Raw genomic sequence first — 19,249 nt, 5'->3', positions numbered from 1 at the left:
AGGATGGATACTATTCAATGGAGAGGAGCCCCGTTGCTTTCAGTTCATTCATACGTATTATTCTTAGTTTGAAATGTTTTATTGGCTTGCCTTGATGAATGTTAATACGGCTACAAATACAAAGGCTCAAGATCGGACCAAAATAAATCACAACTGAGGCATAAATAAACCCAGGTACATCAAACAGATATCCACACAACTAACCTGACACAATATTCACAACTGAACATGCAAAATTCAGTTTAAGGGGATGTATTCCTGTTCAGTATATCTTCAGCAGTGGCAATTGTAACGATCTTGACACTTAGTATAAAACCAGAAGTAAATTGTCTTATTTTTGTATGCTTCGAAGGGCTTCCATGGGAACATGATGCAAATTAAGGATCCGCGAGGTTCTCCATTTTTTTGTCCCGATATGGAGCCTTCAGAAACGGTACCTATCTCAGGTAAAGTGAAGCATGGCTTTTATTTAATACGTTCGGATAAAAACATACTTTGTCATGATGCAAGGTAAAATCAGGACACTGAAAAGTTAGGCAGGAGCGGTTATCGATTTCGAGAGCAGTGTATCGGATTGGTAGCACACAAATGTTTAGGGTCCAGCAAATTTCTTTTGTAGGTCGACAACGCAGCACAGATTGAGTGCCAGTGCGTTATGGCAGAGTGAGGAAACCTGAATGTTTGCACATCGTACAGTACCACAGAACTGTAGAATACAGCTGCTTGTGTACAAACATGTTCAACCACCGAGTGATAACGTGGTTGTGCGACCCAAGTGCTTGTCATCAAGTGACAAGACAGTCCACCCGTCGCTAAATTCATGGGCTTGACTAGATCATTGGCAAGAATTAGCACACCGTATGCCAGGTCTCTGCTACCGTGAGCATGGATTGGTTTCAGAATATGAGGGAACTTGAAATAAGGCAGCCTCCCTCTGGTCTTCCCTGATTCTGATAGGTCAAAAGTTCAGGAGTGAGAAGTCTTCTTTTAAACATAGGGACACTGTTGGAGTGGCACGATGGCACAGTGATTACACTGCTGCCTCACAGCGCCAGGGAACTGGGTTCAATTCCGGCCCTGGGTCACTATCTGTGTGAACTTTACACGTTATTCCCTTATCTGCGTGTATTTCCTCCGGGCGCTCCACTTTCCTCTAAAGATATACAAGTTAGGTGGATTGGCCATGCTAAATTGACCCTTGTTGCCCCACGATGTGTAGATTAGATGGATTAGCCATGCTACATGTGTGGGATTATGAGGATAGTGTGGGGAAGAGAATCTGGGTATGATATTCTGTCGGAGAGTTGGAGCCGACTAGATGAGCTGTAAGGAATCTATGATTCATTGGAGAGATCAGGGACTGCAGAATAATCTGGGGCAGAAGGAAAATGGTTAACTATCTAGTGATTCAGACTCCAGGTGTGTGATAGTAAGGGGAATTTGCTGATATTTATCTCTGCGGCACGGTGGCGCAGTGGTTAACTCTGCTGCCTCACAGCGCCAGGGACCCAGATTTGATTCCCGGCTCGGGTCACTGACTGTGTGGAGTCTGCAAGTTCTCCCTGTGTCTGCGTGGGTTTCCTCCAGGTAGTCTGGTTTCCTCCCACAGTCTGAAAGACGCGCTGATTAGGTGCATTAGCCATGCTAAATTCTCAATGTGCTGAAACAGTCTCCAGAGTGTGATGACTAGCAGATTTTAACAGTAACTTCATTGCAGTGTTGATGTAAGCCTGCTTATGATACTATTAAATAAAAGAAAACTGCCTTAATATTTAATTCTGACACTATCCCCTTGGTGAACATAATGTGTCACCAGCAAATTTAATGTTGTAGCAGTTTAATTATTTACTAGTTACTTTATAGTATAAAACATAAAGTACTGGAAATACTTTGTATGTCTGGCAGTACCTGTGGAGAGAGAAACAGAGGGTGAGATTTTCCACCCCTTCCCCTCTCGGCATGTTTTGCTATTGTAGAGGTGACCATTGGTGGGATCTTCCTGGCCCACCAATGGCAAAGGCTTTTTCCATTAATTGCATGTTACACCATTGGGGAAACAGCGGTGGTGGTGTTGCCATCAGTGAGACTGGAAAATCCCATTGGCAGGAATGGCTGGAAAATTTTGGTCTGAGTTAATGTTTGGCGTCAAAGATAGCGCATCTTCAGAAATAAAAGAAGGCAGAAATATGATGAGTTTAATGCCATAAAAAGTGGGAAAGGAAGGAAGAATAAGAGGGAACTTCTGCAATAGGATAAAAGGTGAGAGAGATTAAATGACAAAATTATCATTGACCAAAATGCAAAGGAAGTGGTGATGGTTGCAGATTGAATAAGAAGTTCTGAGAAAGAGTCACATTTTCCTTGAAAGGTTCATTCTTTCTCTCTCTCCACAGACACTGCCAGACCTGTTGAGCATCTCCAGCATTTTCTGTTTTCATTTCAGATTTCCAGCATCTGCAATATTTTGCTTTTATTTTAGATTGTTTTTTGGTATCTAAAATGCAATACTTAAGTTTAAATTTATTTACTGGTGTCACAAGTAGGCTTACATTAACACTGCAATGAAGTTAACTAGTCGGGTACACTGAGGGAGAACTTAGCATGACCAGGGCACCTAACCAGCAAGTCTTTTGGACTGTGGGAGGAAACCGGAGCACCCAGAGGTAACCCATGCAGGTACGGGGAGAACATACATTCTCCACACGACAGTGACCCAAGCCGGGAATCGAACCCAGATCCCTGGCACTGCAAGGCAACAGTGCTAACCACAGTGCCATCATTTGATGGTGGCGGCTGGGAGCAAGAGGCTGTCGACATTTTCCATTTTAAACCTCCACCTACACTAGAGCATAGAATTCACTTTTCCACACTAAATCCTAGTATTTATTCCCAATAACTGGTAGTATATTGATTCACTGGGAATTTTTTATCCAGATCTATTTTTTCCACTTAAAGGTGAAATATGTCTCGGACAAGACACATTTTGAATATTGACGCCAATGTCAGCACTGAACACTTACTGGTCAGATATAGTAAATCACTTCTTGGCCTTTTGGTTCAGATCATGTGTCAGATCAAGCCTAAGGGCACAATGTATTTTCTTTTCAGCTTGAATCTTGTTCGTGTCTCTCGTGGGGACCACAAATAGGAGTCAATTTGAGTTGTCTTTTGCAGCAAGCAAGGAGGTGGATTAAGGGTTCACGCTGGCTGCTCTGTGTACATCCTTCATAACTTTAAGAATTGATTAAATTAAACAAAATAGCACAACAGGAGGAGAGTGAAGCTCTAAATAAAAGCTGAAAAATGAAAGTTGTGATTATAATAAACTACTGTATTATATTTTTTATTTCAAATGAACTTTTATTTCAATGTTTTCCTCTTTTTGGTTTTTAGTTCACACTTTGAAGCCAGCAGATATTAAAATAGTTGCTGCTCTGGGAGACTCCCTAACAGTAAGTCACAACATTTCAAAATTGCACTGTTGCAAATATATAATTGTTTAATTGTGGGTGAGAGGAATATGGTCATCACAAATTACCATTGAGGCCCAGGACAATATGTCGCTTTAAAGAGACATTTTCTTTTATTTTGTTTCATGGGATGTGACCATCACGGACAAAGCCAGAATTTGTTGCTCTTCACTAATCACCCTGGAGAAGGTGGTGGGTGAGGCAACTTCTTGAACTGCTGCAGTCCGCCCGGTGCAGGTACATCCACAGTTCTGCTGGGAAGAGAGTTCCAGGACTTATATCCCGTGACAGTGAAGGAACGCCGATATAATTCCAAGTTAGGGTAGTGTGTGATTTGGAAGTAACTCAGATGTTACGTTCTGCTGTGTCTGCTGCCTTTGTCGTTGTAGGGGCAGAGGTTGCACAATATAGGCATAAAATGAGTGCAAAACATACCAATTTAACAATGTAACAGTCTGCATCCAACCTGCGCAGATATTGGTGTCACTACTAACGGGACCTGCTCTTCGTATATTCTGAGGATCCTTTTAATATAGGCAATTGGCATCTGTACAAACTTACGCCCAGAACGCCGTGAAAAATGTATTTGCCAACTAGAAATAGGTTTTAATTTATTTTATTGTGAGAAACGCCTTTCCATGATACTGCCTCATTGTGAATGGTATTACTGTAGCCATGACCACTGCATTTAATTCTTCTTGGAAAAACAGGCAAAATCAAATGCAGAGTGGGCTCCTGAAAACTTTTGTAAAACTCCAAGAATCCCCTTTTTAATGAAAATGACATTTGTTTTATTCAGTTGCTATAAAGCAATGACCCTCGTTATAGGGAAAACCATTCCCTTGTATGCTCTATCTGGAAAGCTGCATGATGAGGGAATTTAAAGGGCTTTAAACTAAATTATGCATTAATTTTTATTACACAATGACTATGGATGGGCAACAAGGCTGATGACTTTTAAATACTAAATCTGAATCAATCTCAATCCAAACAAAACGTGCAGGGCGGGAGAACAACATGTTGAATCATTTAAGACTATTTATATTCAAAACGTTTATTTCCTTCTAAAAAAAAATTAGGGTAAGGTAGAGTAATGATTATGTTACTGAGGGAGTAATCCAAAGAATGTGAGTTCAATTTCTGTCATGGCAGTTAACAATTTGATTTCTGGAAATAAAAAGCTGGTAAGAGGAAAAAATGACAATGAAGCTATTGGATTATCGTAATAAATAGAACTGGTTTACTTTTGGGAGGAAACCCTCCTTTTCTTGGGGTGCCACAGTGTCACAGCACCAGAGACCTGGATTTGATTTCTGGCTTGGGTCACTGTTTGTGCAGAGCTTGCACATTTTCCTCGTGTCTGCATGGGTTTCCTTTGGGTGCTCTGGTTTCCTCTCACAGTCCGAAAGATGTGCTGGTTAGGTGCACTGACCATGCTAAATTCTCCCTCAGTGTACCCAAGCAGGTGCCAGAGTGTGGCGACTAGGGGATTTTCACAGTAACTTCATTGCAGCGTTAATGTAAGCCTACTTGTGACACAAATAAATTAATTAAATAAATATGTTCAACTACAGGTCCATGCCAATGTGGTTGACTATTAATTACCTTCTGAAATGATTTAGCAAGCCGCTCAGTTCAAGGACAATTAGGGACGGGCATTGAATGCTGGCCTTGCTAGTGGTGTCCACATCTCCTTGAAAAAGCAAACACAAACATAGCCATCCTGGATGTAGAATCTCCAATCAACATAAAGCTGGGACTTTCTAGCCATTCGTGTCGCTGGGATCTTCTGGTCTCGCTGAGGGCACACCATGGATTTCCCAGTGACATGGGGTGGATTCAAAGGAAAATCCCACATACATAGGTGGAATCAAAATATCCCACTGCGTGCTGTCTCCTGCCATGTGGGAGGCCAGGAAATCTTGCCCAGCTTTTTTTTTAGAAATGGAAAAAGAAACTACACCTGAAATTCACTAGTGACTAGTTTAGGCAACAAGAGAGCTGATTTAAATTGATTTCCAGTATCAAAAATCTATATTGATTTGATTTGTTATTGTCACATGTATTGGTATACAGTGAAAAGTATTGTTTTCCTGCGCACTTTACAGACAAGAACATACTGTTCGTAGAATACATAGGAGAGAAGGAAAGGAGAGGGTGCAGAATGTTGTGTTACAGTCATAGCGAGGGTATAGAGAAAGATCAGTTTAATATGTGGTAAGTCTATTCAAAATTCTGATGGCAGCAGGGAAGAAGCTGTTCTTGTGTTGGCTGGAACATAATTTCAGACTTTTGTGTCTTTTTCCCAACAGAAGAAGGTGGAAGAGAGAATGTCTGGGGTGTGTGGAGTCCTTCATTATGCTGGCTGCTTTTCTGAGGCAGCGGGAAATGTAGATGGAGTCAATGGATGGGAGGCTGGTTTCTGTGATGGGCTGGACTATGTTCACACATATTGAATCTTATGAATAAAAACAGAGCATAAGGAACTATTAGCTAATGCACAGAGAAGCTATTTCATATCCATCTTTTCGTGTTATTAACGGTATTTTTTTCTTAATTTGGAGGCCTGATTTTGTGAAGGCACTGAACCACAAATGAAATCTCTCACAGTTGTTACATAATACATATTCAAAAATGAATACACAGTACAATGAATAAAAGGATGTCTCTTTCTTTCAGACTGCAATTGGTGCAAATGCTACAAATGTGTTGCAGTTACCAATTGAATATAGGCATGTTTCTTGGAGGTGAGTTTCAATTGATGTTCACAAAATTATGTACGATGGTGTTAAGTGAGAATTTTCTTCACCAATGTTTAACAGTGTAATAGTAATGATTAAATCTTTTGATTTTTTTTACAGTATTGGTGGCTATGGAACACTCAGTGCTGTTACTACTCTTCCAAGTAAGTATGAAGAAAAGAATTTGCAGCTCCAACCTCTGCTGAAGTTAACCCGAATTCCTGTTAAAACATGAATTTCCCAACTTATCAAACTCAATTAGTCGACAGAATGATGGGGGAGTCTCGAATTAGGGGCCATAGTTTGAGGATGAGGGGTAAACCTTTTAGGACTGGTGTGCGGAGAAATTTCTGCAGCCAGAGGGTGGTGAGTGTGTGGAAGCCGCTACCACAGAAGGTGGTTGAGGCCAAAATGTCATGTGATTACAAGAAAAAATTGGATATAGCTCTTGGGGTTAAAGGGATCAAAGGATATGGGGGGAAGGTGGGATCAGGATATTGAATCTGATGATCAGCCATGAATGCCGGAACAGGTTCAATGGACCAAAGAGCCTACTCCTGCTTCTAGTTTCTATGCTCCTAACATGATGAACTGGAGGAAAAAAATAAATGAAGTGACAAAGGAAGAGAAACACAAAGACAGGGAAGAATAAAACCAAACAGCAAATAGAGGAGTCAATGTGCTTGCCTCAGCCACTTCCTCTGGCAGCTCATTCCACATATGTACCTATATATATAGCAAAAATTCTGACTGTCTCTTCAGGGAGGCTTGTTTTTGGTCACACAAATTTATTAGATTATATCAAACTGCATTGAACCAAACAGAATATAATTTTTGAACATCCATTGTAGCTTAGAATTGTGCTCCACTATCATATGTTGAAAAATGCCTCATTATTTCCCAAAGTTGATCCTTTCTATGCCGATGTACCTGGAGGGAGGCATCAAAAATGCTCACCTGATCATCTTTATCTGATAGGGCTTCAGCACAAGTGCCTGCCCTTCACTGGATTAGCTGGTGTCACAATTAGCACATTTTACATGTTGGAATTTGGTTTGTCTTGGAGGGACACATAGTTATTTCATTGGACCTGTAAGGCTGTAAATAGCTGAGGAACAAAACTGTCATTTTCTTCTGTAATAAGTCCTCAGAGGCAGAAGCCACCAAAATCCCTTTATTTACAAGCCTGACAACAGCACACAGAGTGCTTTCAGTGAGCAGTCTACACTCAGAGTCACAGAGGAACTGACACTCCTGGTTAAATACAAAGCAAGAGGTTCCCTGATTAGCCCATCAATTTGGCCCTTCATCAGGGAGTTCATATTCTAACAGGCCAAACTCAATTGCCTAATTAAAGTCATTACACTTCTGAGAAACATCTCACATCAAGATCTGAAGGTAACATGCAAAACACTTGTTTTGCTGATTTGTTTCGCTAATTCAGAAAATGCTCCATGCAGGCTTCTCCTTCAATTTTGAGCTATTTAATATCTTGCTCATTGTTTGATTCTGTAAATAACTCATAACTAAAGCTTTTTAGTGGATTCACCTTTTAATGAAGGAGTCTGGCATGTTTAATATTATCCGTCTTCTTGAACTGTGTTGTGTAAAGTGGAATCTTGAAAACAATCCAGTCTGCAAGGAAGGGGAAGTGGGCTTATCCTGGAACAAGCTATATTCCTCATATGGCATATTCTGTATATGATAAGCTTCTTACTCAAGGAAATATGGGTTTGCCTAAGGAAGGGTTCTTTTACAGCAAGAATGAGAATAAAAGGAATTGGAGCAAGAACCTTAACAGCTTGGTTCTGAAAGAGCTGATTAATGCAACTGGATATGTGTTCTTCGAAATATATGCAATATTTGTTCTATTGTATTCCTGTGTTCCATTGCATGGATAGACTAGATTCTGCCTACAATGAACAGCGATTTTGTACTTTCCTTCACAGGATTTCCACAGTAACTTCATTGCAGTGTTAATGTAAGCCTACTTGTGACAGTAATGAATAAACTAAACTTCATATGACAGAAAGTAAGCTAAGAACTTTTTCATTTCCAGATATCTTAAAACTTTTCAATCCCAACATCACTGGTTATTCCAAAAGGAAAACCTTCCACCAAATACCACCAACGCTAGAACAGACGGGATTTAACTTTGCAGTGACCGGAGCTAACACATAGTAAGTAACATGATATCTTGAAGAAATATGAATAGTATCACCTTGGCTGTCCAAATGTAAAGCTACTTCATCTGTGAGTAGCTCTGTCTATGTGAGGAGAGAGAACAGATCTAACATTTCAAGTCGGGATCATCCAGACTCGAAACACTAACTCTGTCCTCTCTTCACAGATGTTGTCAGAGTTGCTGAGATTTTCCAGCATTTTCTGGTTTTGTTTCAGATTCCAGCATCTGCAAGTAATTTGCTTTTATTCATCTATGTGTACCTGCCTCAGCCGTCTAGTACTGACACCATCATACCTTTGTGTTTGTCTAAGTAACAGCATGGCAATGTATTAAAAGTCTTAGATAAAGGCAAAATACTGCGGATGCTGGAATCTGAAACAAAAACAGAAAATGCTGGAAAATCTTAGCAGGTCTGATAGCATCTGTGGGGAGAGAATAGTTTTGAGTCATTGCTTCATCAGAGCTAAGAGCAAAGAAAATCAGTTGAGATTTGTTCTACAGGGGTGGGGTGAGGGGCTGTAATTGGACAAAGGAAATGTAAATGATGATGAAGAAGGCCGAGAAAGGTGCTGAAAGCGTCCATTCAGTGGTAATAATGTGTGAATGGCAGAATAGAGGTACAGATTCTTAAAGGACTATTTGTGGAATGTCGCAATTGCCCTGAGGACAAGAGGGGGTGGATGGCTGGGCAGGGGGGGAGAGAGGGTGGGAGATGGGGGCGGGGGGGAGAGTGGGGGGGGGCTGGTGGGGGAAACTGCTACATTCTTCAGATAGTTTTCAGTTTTTGTGTTAGAAGTCTTTACTTGCCAGTAGAATATTTTTGCATTTTCTTCCACTTTTCCTTGCTACTTATCATTTTTTGACCTGGTTCTTCCTTGAAGAATTCACCTGGCATGTACCATACACCCTCTTTTGTTTCATCAAATTCTCCATCTCCCTCGTCATCCAAGAAACCCTGCCTTTAGTTTCCCTAACTTTCCTTCATTATGGAATGTACCTCGCTTGCACCTGAAACATCTCTTCCTTCAAGGTTGCCCATTGTTTCAACATAGATTTTCATGTCAAACATTTGTCCATCTTGTTCTGGATTGATACCTTCTCATTCCACTGAAGTTAGCCTTCTCCCAATTTGAATATTCAGTTGTATGTCATTCCTTGGTCTTCTCCATTATGTTACGATCCGATCATCATCCTTACCCAAGTGTTCTCCCACAGACACTTGAGCCATCCCAGATCCAGGAATGACTCCTTCCCAGTTGAACAGAGAAAATAGTGGTCAAGGAAGATCTCCTGAATGATTTTCAGAACTTCTTCCCCGTTATCTTTCTCTACCATTATCCTAATTGACATTTGGGCAAAAGATATTCCTCATTATCACCACTCTTAAACAAGTTTGTGATTTCTCTACTTCTGTATCTCTTGTTCACCATTTGGAGGGGAGAGCATTCCTATTTGGCCAAAAGCCATGTGTATTAATTTGAGTTTTAATCTTGTACATACACTCAGTTTAACATTGTTTTTTCTCTAGCCAGTTGCCCAATCAAGCAAGACGTCTGGTTGACACAATGAGAACATTTCCCGTGAGTACGAAAGGAAACAAGTTGCATATCCCTGGCCTCAAGATAGTAATGAAATAAAAATTGACATTTTGGTCTGATATTCATATCTTTGGCAGGATTTCGATTTGATTTATGATTGCCACATGTATGGGTATACAGTGAAAAGTATTGTTTCTTGTGCGTTATACAGAAAAAACATACTGTTCATAGAGAAGGAAAGGAGAAAATGCAGGGTATAGTTTTACAGTCATAGCTAGGGTGTAGAGAAAGATCAGCTTAATATAAGGTAGATCCAATCAAAAGCCTGATGGCAGCAGGGAAGAAGCTGTTCTTCAATCTGTCAGTTGTGTTCATGGGAAGTGATGAATTCTAATTGAACCATGGGGCAGCAATATGACACCAAAAATTAAGCTGCTTTTGAAACTAGAAACAAAAACTTCAAAGATTTGAAATAAAAGCAAAAAATGCTGGTAATAATCAACAATCCTCATTCTGAGAAAAGTCATCAAAATGAAATCTTGGGCGGTATTAGTCTTTCTTTTTGGTTGTGTCATTTTCATCATGATAAGCAGTGAGTGGCACTTTTTCAGCCAACCCAGTGAATAAGTCATCACTCAGAGACAGTGGGTACTGCTGTGCACTGAGAGTAACGTTTACTACAAATGTGTACTGATTGTCTTTTTTCATCATGGGCACAATCGGTGTGGCCCAATCACTCACAGTAATGGGCTTGAAGATTCTCATTTTGACCAGCCACACTGATCCTGCCTCTGCCTTAGGCCCGATGATGTAACAACACTTACCTAACCTTTAAGCATTTTTGTCCTTAATCTTGATCTCAACCATTGAAAACAACGGCATGTTTCTTCAAGATCTTCAGTAGACTTACTTTGGAATCTGTTATAAGATTTCCCTTGGCCCAATTTTATCTAATCTTTTGCAGCTAGGTTTTTTCCATTAGTACCAGATAATTTTCTTTTGCAATCTGCAAGTGCAATTCTGCCGACTGTCCATTCAGCTGCACATCAGTATGGCCTCTGAATGGAACCACTCTCTAGTTTAGGTTTTTTACACTATCGTTGAGGGTTTCAAGGCAATATGTCAAACGTTATTTTGGTGGACAGTTTCTGGTACCAGTGAAACTGCAGCTCCAATATCCACCTCCATTGTCACCAACTGCCTGTTTAGTAAAGGTGTGACTGACTAATGGTTCATTGCACCAGCAATACCAACATGTTTAATGACAGTTCATCTTTGTACTGTGGCTCAAGTCCTTTTTTGCACCCTTTTTGCACCAGATGGATGCTATTCTCCTTATTCGGTTTTTCATTTGAAGGACTCATCTTTTGCTTTTTGTAATTCTGGCCTGAAACCTATTTCCTTTTCCAACAATCATGTTCAATGTGACCCTTTCTGCCACAGTTTCTGCACATGCTGTACTTGCACCAATAATCTGTAGCTGAGTGCCTGCTTCTTGATGCCAACTGCAAGTCTGTATCTGTATTCAGCCGATATTTTGTGAATTATTGTACTTGAACTCAACTGTTAAGTTTCTTTGGCTGCTAATTCCACGGATACAGCAACTTCCAAAGCTTTCTTTAAGGTTAGGTTACTTACTGTTAACAATCAATTTCGAATAGCCGCGCTCCTTAAACCACAGACTCATCTATCTCTAATGGTGTCATTCAAGGCATCCTGGAATTCAGTGTTCAGCTAGTCTCTTCAAGGTGGATACAAATTATGTGCTCAATTCACCTTCTTGTTGATTACACTAATGGAATCTAAACTTCTTGGCAATAACTAAAGCTTTTGGACAAGAATGGCCTTGCAATTTTTCCACTATTTCATTGTAGGCTTTCATGCCTGGCTTTTCTGGCTGTTCCAGACTCCTCAGCAGGTTAAAAGGTTAAATCTGCCCCCCCGCCTCCCCCATTACGCTCAGGAAAGTTAGGGCTACTATATCTGCTGCTATCTTGTCCACTTGCACAAAATAGATGAAACTCTCTGTGTATGAGCTCCATTGTTCTGTATTCTTATCAAACAACCCCATGACACCAAAACCCCCCCACCATTTTTCACTATGGAAAGAGCTGAGTGAACACGATGAATATTTTGCACTACCTTGCTTGTTTTCTCCCCAAAACAAAGCAAATCTGAGCTCAGCCTGTTACATGTATTTTCAGGCAGAGTACATGGCGAGCTTCTTTCCAAAACAGTTTTCTCCAGGATCTTCAACTACTTTTTGTTTCTTCTGGTGGCTGCAATCATTTTTTGGAACCCCTCTATTGCCAGCTTTCACATAGCAATGCTTTCAATTATTTATTTTTCTGCTGATTGTCTACAGTGCTCTCAGAGTTTTCCCACTTTATTTTTCTTTTGGAATGGTTGCAAGTGTGTTCCAACCAGCTCATTGCCAATTTTCTGTATGGTGGTTTTAAAAGACAAGTTTCAGGACTCGAATGTTTCAACAAACAAAAAAGTTTTGCTGAAAAGATGTTAACATTACAGGCTGCTGAATTAGGCTGCCGCTGGCCCATGCAAATGGTCGATGCATCATCAGTAACATCATTGTAATGAGACTCTTAAAGTCCTCCATCTCACTGAAAAACTGCTCCTGAGGATCTGCTAGGAATAATATCAACACTCAGCACTTTTCAGCCTTGTTTTGGCAGTGCCAAATGGAAGATTCCATGGTGCAGCTAAAAATCCATTGGCTCTCAGCAGGACTGGACAATTCTGGTGGCAAGCGGGGCCAGAACATCCCATCCATTGATTGGGAGATGCAACTGCCCCATAAACATAGCACTGTCATGACTGATCTTACTGAAGAGATACAACTCATAATGAAACATGCAGGAAGCAAAACCATTTTACATGCCTTTTAACTCTTCCTACTTCCAATTTATGCTCCACGCCACAACGCAGCTGATGTAAGACCAAACAACTGCTGTAGTTTGGCCACCTCCTTTAAAATTAGAAAACCTGTCAGAGACAGGCTATGAATGAACCAACAATGTTCTGAAGAAGAGTCACACTGGGCTCGGAATGTTAACTCTGTTAATCTGTTGATGCTGCCAGCCCTGCTGAGTTTTTCCAGCATTTTCTGTTCTTAAACCACAATGATGCTAACCACCCACTTTATAAGAACAGGCTTGTTCTGGGTCCTGCTCTCTCCCTCACCTTTGCGAAAGGGCAGAAATGGAGGCAGGCCTTCCCGGCGCACGGCACTCAGCAGCCAACTCTTTCTCCTGCCCTTCTTGGTTTGGAGGGGTTTTCACCTGGACAATGAAAATCCAGTCCCTGGAGATCATCCTGACTTAGCACTAGATTCACCCTGACATTGAGACAGGGGAAATCCATGCCCGATAGGTTGCTAGATCTTTGTGAACAGCTTTCTTCAAGCTCAGCTGTGAACACCTTTGCTTTACTGCCGATAATGAAATCCAGTTCGATTTGAAATACAAGAGTTCTTATTTGCGTGGCAGATAGTGCTAAGTTTGGGGTTCAGTTATGGAAATTACTTTTCCATGGTCGTTTTCAATTATTTGGACAGAAACACACATATTGTCACTCGGTGGAGTTGTGTTCCAACCCACATTGCTGGAGGGGCAGCATGGCGGCACGGTGGTTAGCACAGGGACCTGGGTTCAATCCCTGGCTTGGGTCACTGTTTGTGTGGAGTTTGCACATTCTCCCCATGTTTGCATGGGTTTCCTCTGGGTGCTCCGGTTTCGTCCCACAGTGTGAAGGATGTGCCGTTTAGGTGCATTGGCCATGATAAACTCTCCCTCAGTGTATCCGAAAAGGTGCCAGAGTGTGGTGACTAGGGGATTTTCACAATGACTTTATTGCAGTCGTATTATAAGCCTTCTTGTGAATGGTAAATAAACTTTAACTTTACTTTAATCTTTTGTTTTCTGTCAATTAAAGAGCGAGAAGTTCATAAGGATGAATATTGGAGTGTATTGTGATGCAAAATGGAATTCAACTTTGTTTAACAGTGCAATTCCCTTACAAAAATCTCAAATGTTTCCTCTGCACCTCACAATCCTAATCAGCTAATTTGAGTTCTGCCATGATAATGCCAGTACCCAAATAACTGCTCTTCATTGAAGCCTTGACAATTTGTATTAAAACAAAATCAATTTTTTAAAACATGATTTTATTGTTTGTGATTAGTGGACTTTTTGACGTTAGTGAATATAATTAAGCATAATTAAGGGCTCCACACACCCCGGACACACTTTCTTCCAACTTCTTTCATCAGGAATAAGATACAAAAGTCTGAGGACACATATCATCTTACTCAAGAACAGTTTCTTCCCTGCTGCCATCAGACTTTTGAATGGATCTACCCTGACTTTTCTCTAAACCCTAGCTATGAGTGTAACATTACATTCTGTACTCTCTCCTTTCCTTCTCTATTCTATGCTTTGTCTGTATAGCATGCAAGAAACAATACTTTTCACCGTATACTAATACATGTGAGAATAATGAATCAAATCAAATCAAAATGCTTTGTCTGTATAGCATGAAAGGAACAATACTTTTCACTGTGTACTCATATATGTGACAGTAATAAATCAAATCAAATCAAATCAAATTAAATACACGTATGTAGTGATATACTTGGGATGAGTGGGTCAAGGCCTCAAAATATTTTTTTTCCCACCCCAGTCCAGCAGTTGTGTCTAGGTGTGAAAAAGTAGCCTTTATTTTAAAGGTTTCTTAGCATTGAATAGTTTGCTGGTAAGATTTGGTCAAAATCAAATCAGGCCTCTATGGTGTGAAACGCAATCTTGTGTAGGTTTTACATTGTGTTCATCTGTGATTCTTTATCAGAAAGAGGAGGAAACAAGCTTCCAATAGTTACGCAACTCTGAGCTTCTTGGTGGCCTAGTAGGTCAGGAGAATTTACAGCCTCATAGTGGGTGTATGTCTGTTCATTTCCCATTATAAGACCTCAGGCCTAGGCCTGTAGGTTTCTGATTTGTGCCTGAGATTCATGAGAAATTACACATGAGGAACAGACATTTAATTATCTTTTCCAGAAAGGCTCAAAAGCAACACACCATACTAACTAAAGTTGGGTTTAAAATGCTACAAAGTGAGCAGCGTTATCAATAATGTTACAACAGATATCCATACATGCAACCATTAATAAATGATCAATCCTTGTTGATTATCAGTTCTCATAAATCAGGTGACTGACCAAGTTACCTCCTTCTCATTGCAGTAAAACATACTATTTTTGTAACATTTTTATACTTTTTTATGGGTGAAGTTGAATTATCACAATTATGGGGCCTTATTTTCATATCAAAGTTCTCCTTGATACATACGCAATGGAGCATCAGGTTCTTCGTTTAAACCATGGGGTGAAAGCCTGCCCACATTCCACAAGTTTCTGAAACCACAATCCTATTCTCCTATTATATTCTGCCCTGCCTCCTATCATCAGAATTTATGGCTGTCTTGTAATCGCCCATCCCCGGCCTTCAAACCAGCATTCAAGGTTTTTGTTGTTCAGTTTGTCACATTAGTAATTATTGTTGTCAGTTATTAGTCGCACTATAAATTATTAATCACTTTAAAAGTGCATGGATGAGGACTTGGCATAGTCAAAGCTATGGGCCAAGTGCTGATAGATGGGATGAGGTGGGAGTTCAGGCGTTTTTCGCATGCTGGTGCAGACTCAATGGGCCAAAGGGATTCTTCTGCACTGTATGATTCTATGATGTACAACATGTTCATATTCCCACCTTTTTTGACTCCCGTTCAACTATTGAAACATAAATGTTGCAATAAGACCCACACACTAGTTAACTTTTGCATTTCAATAAACATTTCTTTATTAGGGCTGGTCTAACTGAAATACATTATATAGTTTTGAAATGTGGTTGTCAGTTCTGTTTAACTCTGTTTTTATGACAGTGGGCCTCACAGGTCAAGGCCTCAAAATATATTTTTTCCCATTGAATCCAGCGCTTCTTGTCTAACTGTGAAAAGCAGTCTTTACTATGCAAGGACTGCTGGTGGAATTGGTCAAATTTAAATCAAACCTGCATTAGCTATGATGAGAGATTAGACGCACTTGGTTTGTTTTCACTTGAATGTCACAGGCTGAGGGGTGACCTGATAGAAGTTTTCAAAATTATGAGTAGCAATGATAGAATGGGTAGTTGGAGTCTTCTTCCCAGGGTAGAAATGTCAAATCTAGGGAACATAGGTTGAAGGTAAAAGGGGGAAAGTTTAAAAGAGATGTGCGATAAATTTTTACACAAAGAGAGGTAAACACCTGCAATGTGCTGCCAGTGGAGGTGGTAGAAGCAGATACAATAGAAATGTTTAAGAGGCATCTTGACAGATACATGAATAGGCAGGGGATAGAGCAATACGTACCACGCAGAGGCAAAAGGTTTTCCGTTTAGAAAGGCTAAGTGTCAGCACAGGCTTGGTGGGCCAAAGGGCCCATTCCTGTGTTGTACTGTTCCTTGTTCTTTGTTGCAACACTTTCCAAACTCCCAAACAGAGGAAACCACAGTCCCATGTGCCTTGGAAGCCCAGACGATGGCAATTTTCACATATTTGTGGGAACTGATAAAATCCCTCTACGACCTTCCAGATCTGTGATGGGGTGAAGCTTAAGGAAAACAAATGCTTGTTCTTGAAGTGATGGGTTTAATATTTATTCTTTGGATTCAGTTTTCAACAAGCTGAGGTTTGGACATTCAAGCCTGAAATTAATCTGCAATAAGAATTTTGGCTACGCAGCTCTTTAGAAAGAATAAGCAGATAGCCAAGATTTAACATAATCACAAAGAGATACTGAATTTTACAAGAACAAAAAGTTAGACTTTTCATGTGCTGATGGAATCCTGGAATGTTGGGTTTATAGTTGATAGTCATTAGGTGCAGTGCATTGCCAATTATCATTATTGATCCAATTGTTTGGAAAGAAAAGGAGCGATCAGGGTGGCACGGGGGGCACAGTGGTTAGCACTGCTGCCTCACAGTGCCAGGGAATCAGGTTCATTTCCTAGCTTGGGTCATTGTCGATGTGGAATCTGTGTGTTCTCCCTGTATCCACGTGGGCTTCCTCCGTGTGCTCTGGTTTCCTCCCACAGTCCGAAAGGCGTGCTGGTTAGGTGCATTGGCCATGCTAAATTCTCTCTCAAGCATTCGGCATGCTTGGTTTCATTAGTCAGAACATCGAATAAAGGTGTTGGAATGTCTTGTTGAAGTTGTACAAGACATTGGTAAGGCCACACTTGGAATACTGTGTGCAATTCTGCTCACCCTATTACAGAAAGGATATTATTAAACTAGAAAGAATGCAAAAAAGACTTACTAGGAACTTGATGAATTGACTTATAAGGAGTGATAGGATAGATTGGGACCTTTTTCCCCTGGAACATAGGAGGCTGAGGGATGATCTTATAGAGGTCTATAAAAAATGAGGAGCACAGATCAGCTAGATAGTCAATATCTTTTCCCAATGGTAGGGCAGTCTAAAGCTAGACAGCATAGGTTTAAGGTGAGAGAGGAGAGATACAAAAGTGTCCAGATGGGCAATTTTTTCACACAGAGAGTGGTGAGTGCCTGGAACAAGCTGTCAGTGGTAGTAGTAAAGGCGGGTACAATTTTATCTTTTGAAAAGCATTTAGATAGTTACATGGGTACAATGGGTATAGAGGGATATGGGCCAAATGCAGGCAATGGGGATTAGTTTAGGGATTTTAAAAGAAAAGGGTGGCATGGACAAGTTGGGCTGAAGGGCCTGTGAAGGGCATAATTGTCTAAAATAAGTTCAATTGTTCTTGATCATATTGTTGAAAAACACTTTAAAGAATATTTAGCCTATTTTTGCTACAATTTAGGGCATAAACTTCACCGAGGACTGGAAATTAGTCACTGTCTTCATTGGAGTTAACGATTTATGTGACTACTGCAAAGATAAGGTAAGAATTGTTTGTGTGATTTATACATATATGTGCAATAGCTATATATACACAAAAGTTTCATTATAAAAAGCCAACAAGGCGGCATAGTGGCACAGCAGTTAGCACTGCTGCCTCACAGCGCCAGGAACCTGCGTTCAATTCCTGGCTTTGGTCACTGTCTGCGTGGATTCTGCAAGTTCTCCCTGTGTCTGCATGGGTTTCCTCTGGGTGCTGTGAAAGACGTGCTGGTTAGGTGCATTGGCCATGCTAAATTCTCCCTCAGTGTACCCGAACAGGTGCTGGAGTGTGGTGACTAGAGGATTTTCACAGTAACTTCATTGCAGTGTGAAGGTAGGCTGACTTGAGGCAGTAATAAATAAAGAAAGGTTTTGTAAGTGAATATTAAAGAGACAATAGGCAAAATGCTCAGAACAAAATTCAACCAGAAATATTGGTGAAATTCTGCTAATTGTGGTATTCATATATACTTGATGAAATCAGTTATAATATTGAATTGTTTTTCTTTAAAACTGAATCTGAAACAGAGAGTGTATTTTAACCTTTTATATAATTTTTACTTCACTGATACGAAGTATGAGAGCATTGAGATAGCAATGAATGCTCCCTACTTCCCATATTGTAACATCATAATCACCATAGGTCAAGGGGGTGCTTCTGAATCATAGCTGGTTTAAGTCCCGGTCCAGGACTGGAGCAGATAATCTTTGAGGAAGTAGCAAGCAACGTGAATAAATAGGAACCTGTAGATGTGATTCATCTGAATTTCCCAAAAGGCGCTTGATAAGCTGCCTCACCAAGGGTTACTAGGCAAAATAAGAGCTCATGGTGCAAGGGTAACATTTTGCATGGATAGAGGATTGATTAGCTAACAGGGAGCAGAGAGTTTGGGTAAGTAAGTTCATTTTTGGGTTGGCAATTAGTGGAGTACCAGAGGAATCAGTGCTGGGACCTCAACTACTTACAAACTACATTAATGATTTGGATGAAGGGACTGATTGTATCATTGCTAAATTTACTGATGACACGAAGATAGATCTGAGAATAGTCTGGGAAGAGGACACGAGGAGTCTGCAAAGGGATATAGATAGGTTAAGTAGGTCAGCAAAAAATTGGCAGATGGAGTATAATGTGGGAAAATGTGACCTTGTCTGCTTTGGCCTATATTGTTTAAATGGTGAGGTATTGTCAAACTCTATGGTACGGAGAGATCTAGGTGTCCTGGTACATGAATCACAAAAAATTTAGTATGCAGGTACAGCAAGTGATGAGCAAAGCAAATAGAATGTTGTCATTTATTGCAAGGGGAATGGAATATAAAAGCAGAGATATT

The 19,249-nt window shown here is 40.4% G+C and overlaps 1 protein-coding gene across 1 annotated transcript in view; it reads left to right on the top strand.

Annotated features, from left to right (window-relative positions):
* Positions 1 to 19,249, top strand: part of LOC145352216 (phospholipase B1, membrane-associated) — a 52,892-nt gene that overhangs the window by 6,277 nt on the left and 27,366 nt on the right. Inside the window, exons 3-9 of the mRNA XM_080201954.1 lie at positions 353 to 446; positions 3,394 to 3,452; positions 6,150 to 6,217; positions 6,332 to 6,375; positions 8,271 to 8,391; positions 9,925 to 9,976; positions 17,836 to 17,916. Of these exons, the coding sequence (XP_080058080.1) occupies positions 353 to 446; positions 3,394 to 3,452; positions 6,150 to 6,217; positions 6,332 to 6,375; positions 8,271 to 8,391; positions 9,925 to 9,976; positions 17,836 to 17,916 (519 nt within the window). The remainder of the gene's footprint in view (positions 1 to 352; positions 447 to 3,393; positions 3,453 to 6,149; positions 6,218 to 6,331; positions 6,376 to 8,270; positions 8,392 to 9,924; positions 9,977 to 17,835; positions 17,917 to 19,249) is intronic.

Source organism: Carcharhinus amblyrhynchos, chromosome 14, assembly GCF_965287045.1.
Source record: "Carcharhinus amblyrhynchos chromosome 14, sCarAmb.v2.hapA, whole genome shotgun sequence".
NCBI lineage: Eukaryota > Metazoa > Chordata > Chondrichthyes > Carcharhiniformes > Carcharhinidae > Carcharhinus > Carcharhinus amblyrhynchos.
The sequence above is the reverse complement of the archived record's forward strand: the minus strand, read 5'-3'. Positions and strand labels throughout refer to the sequence as shown.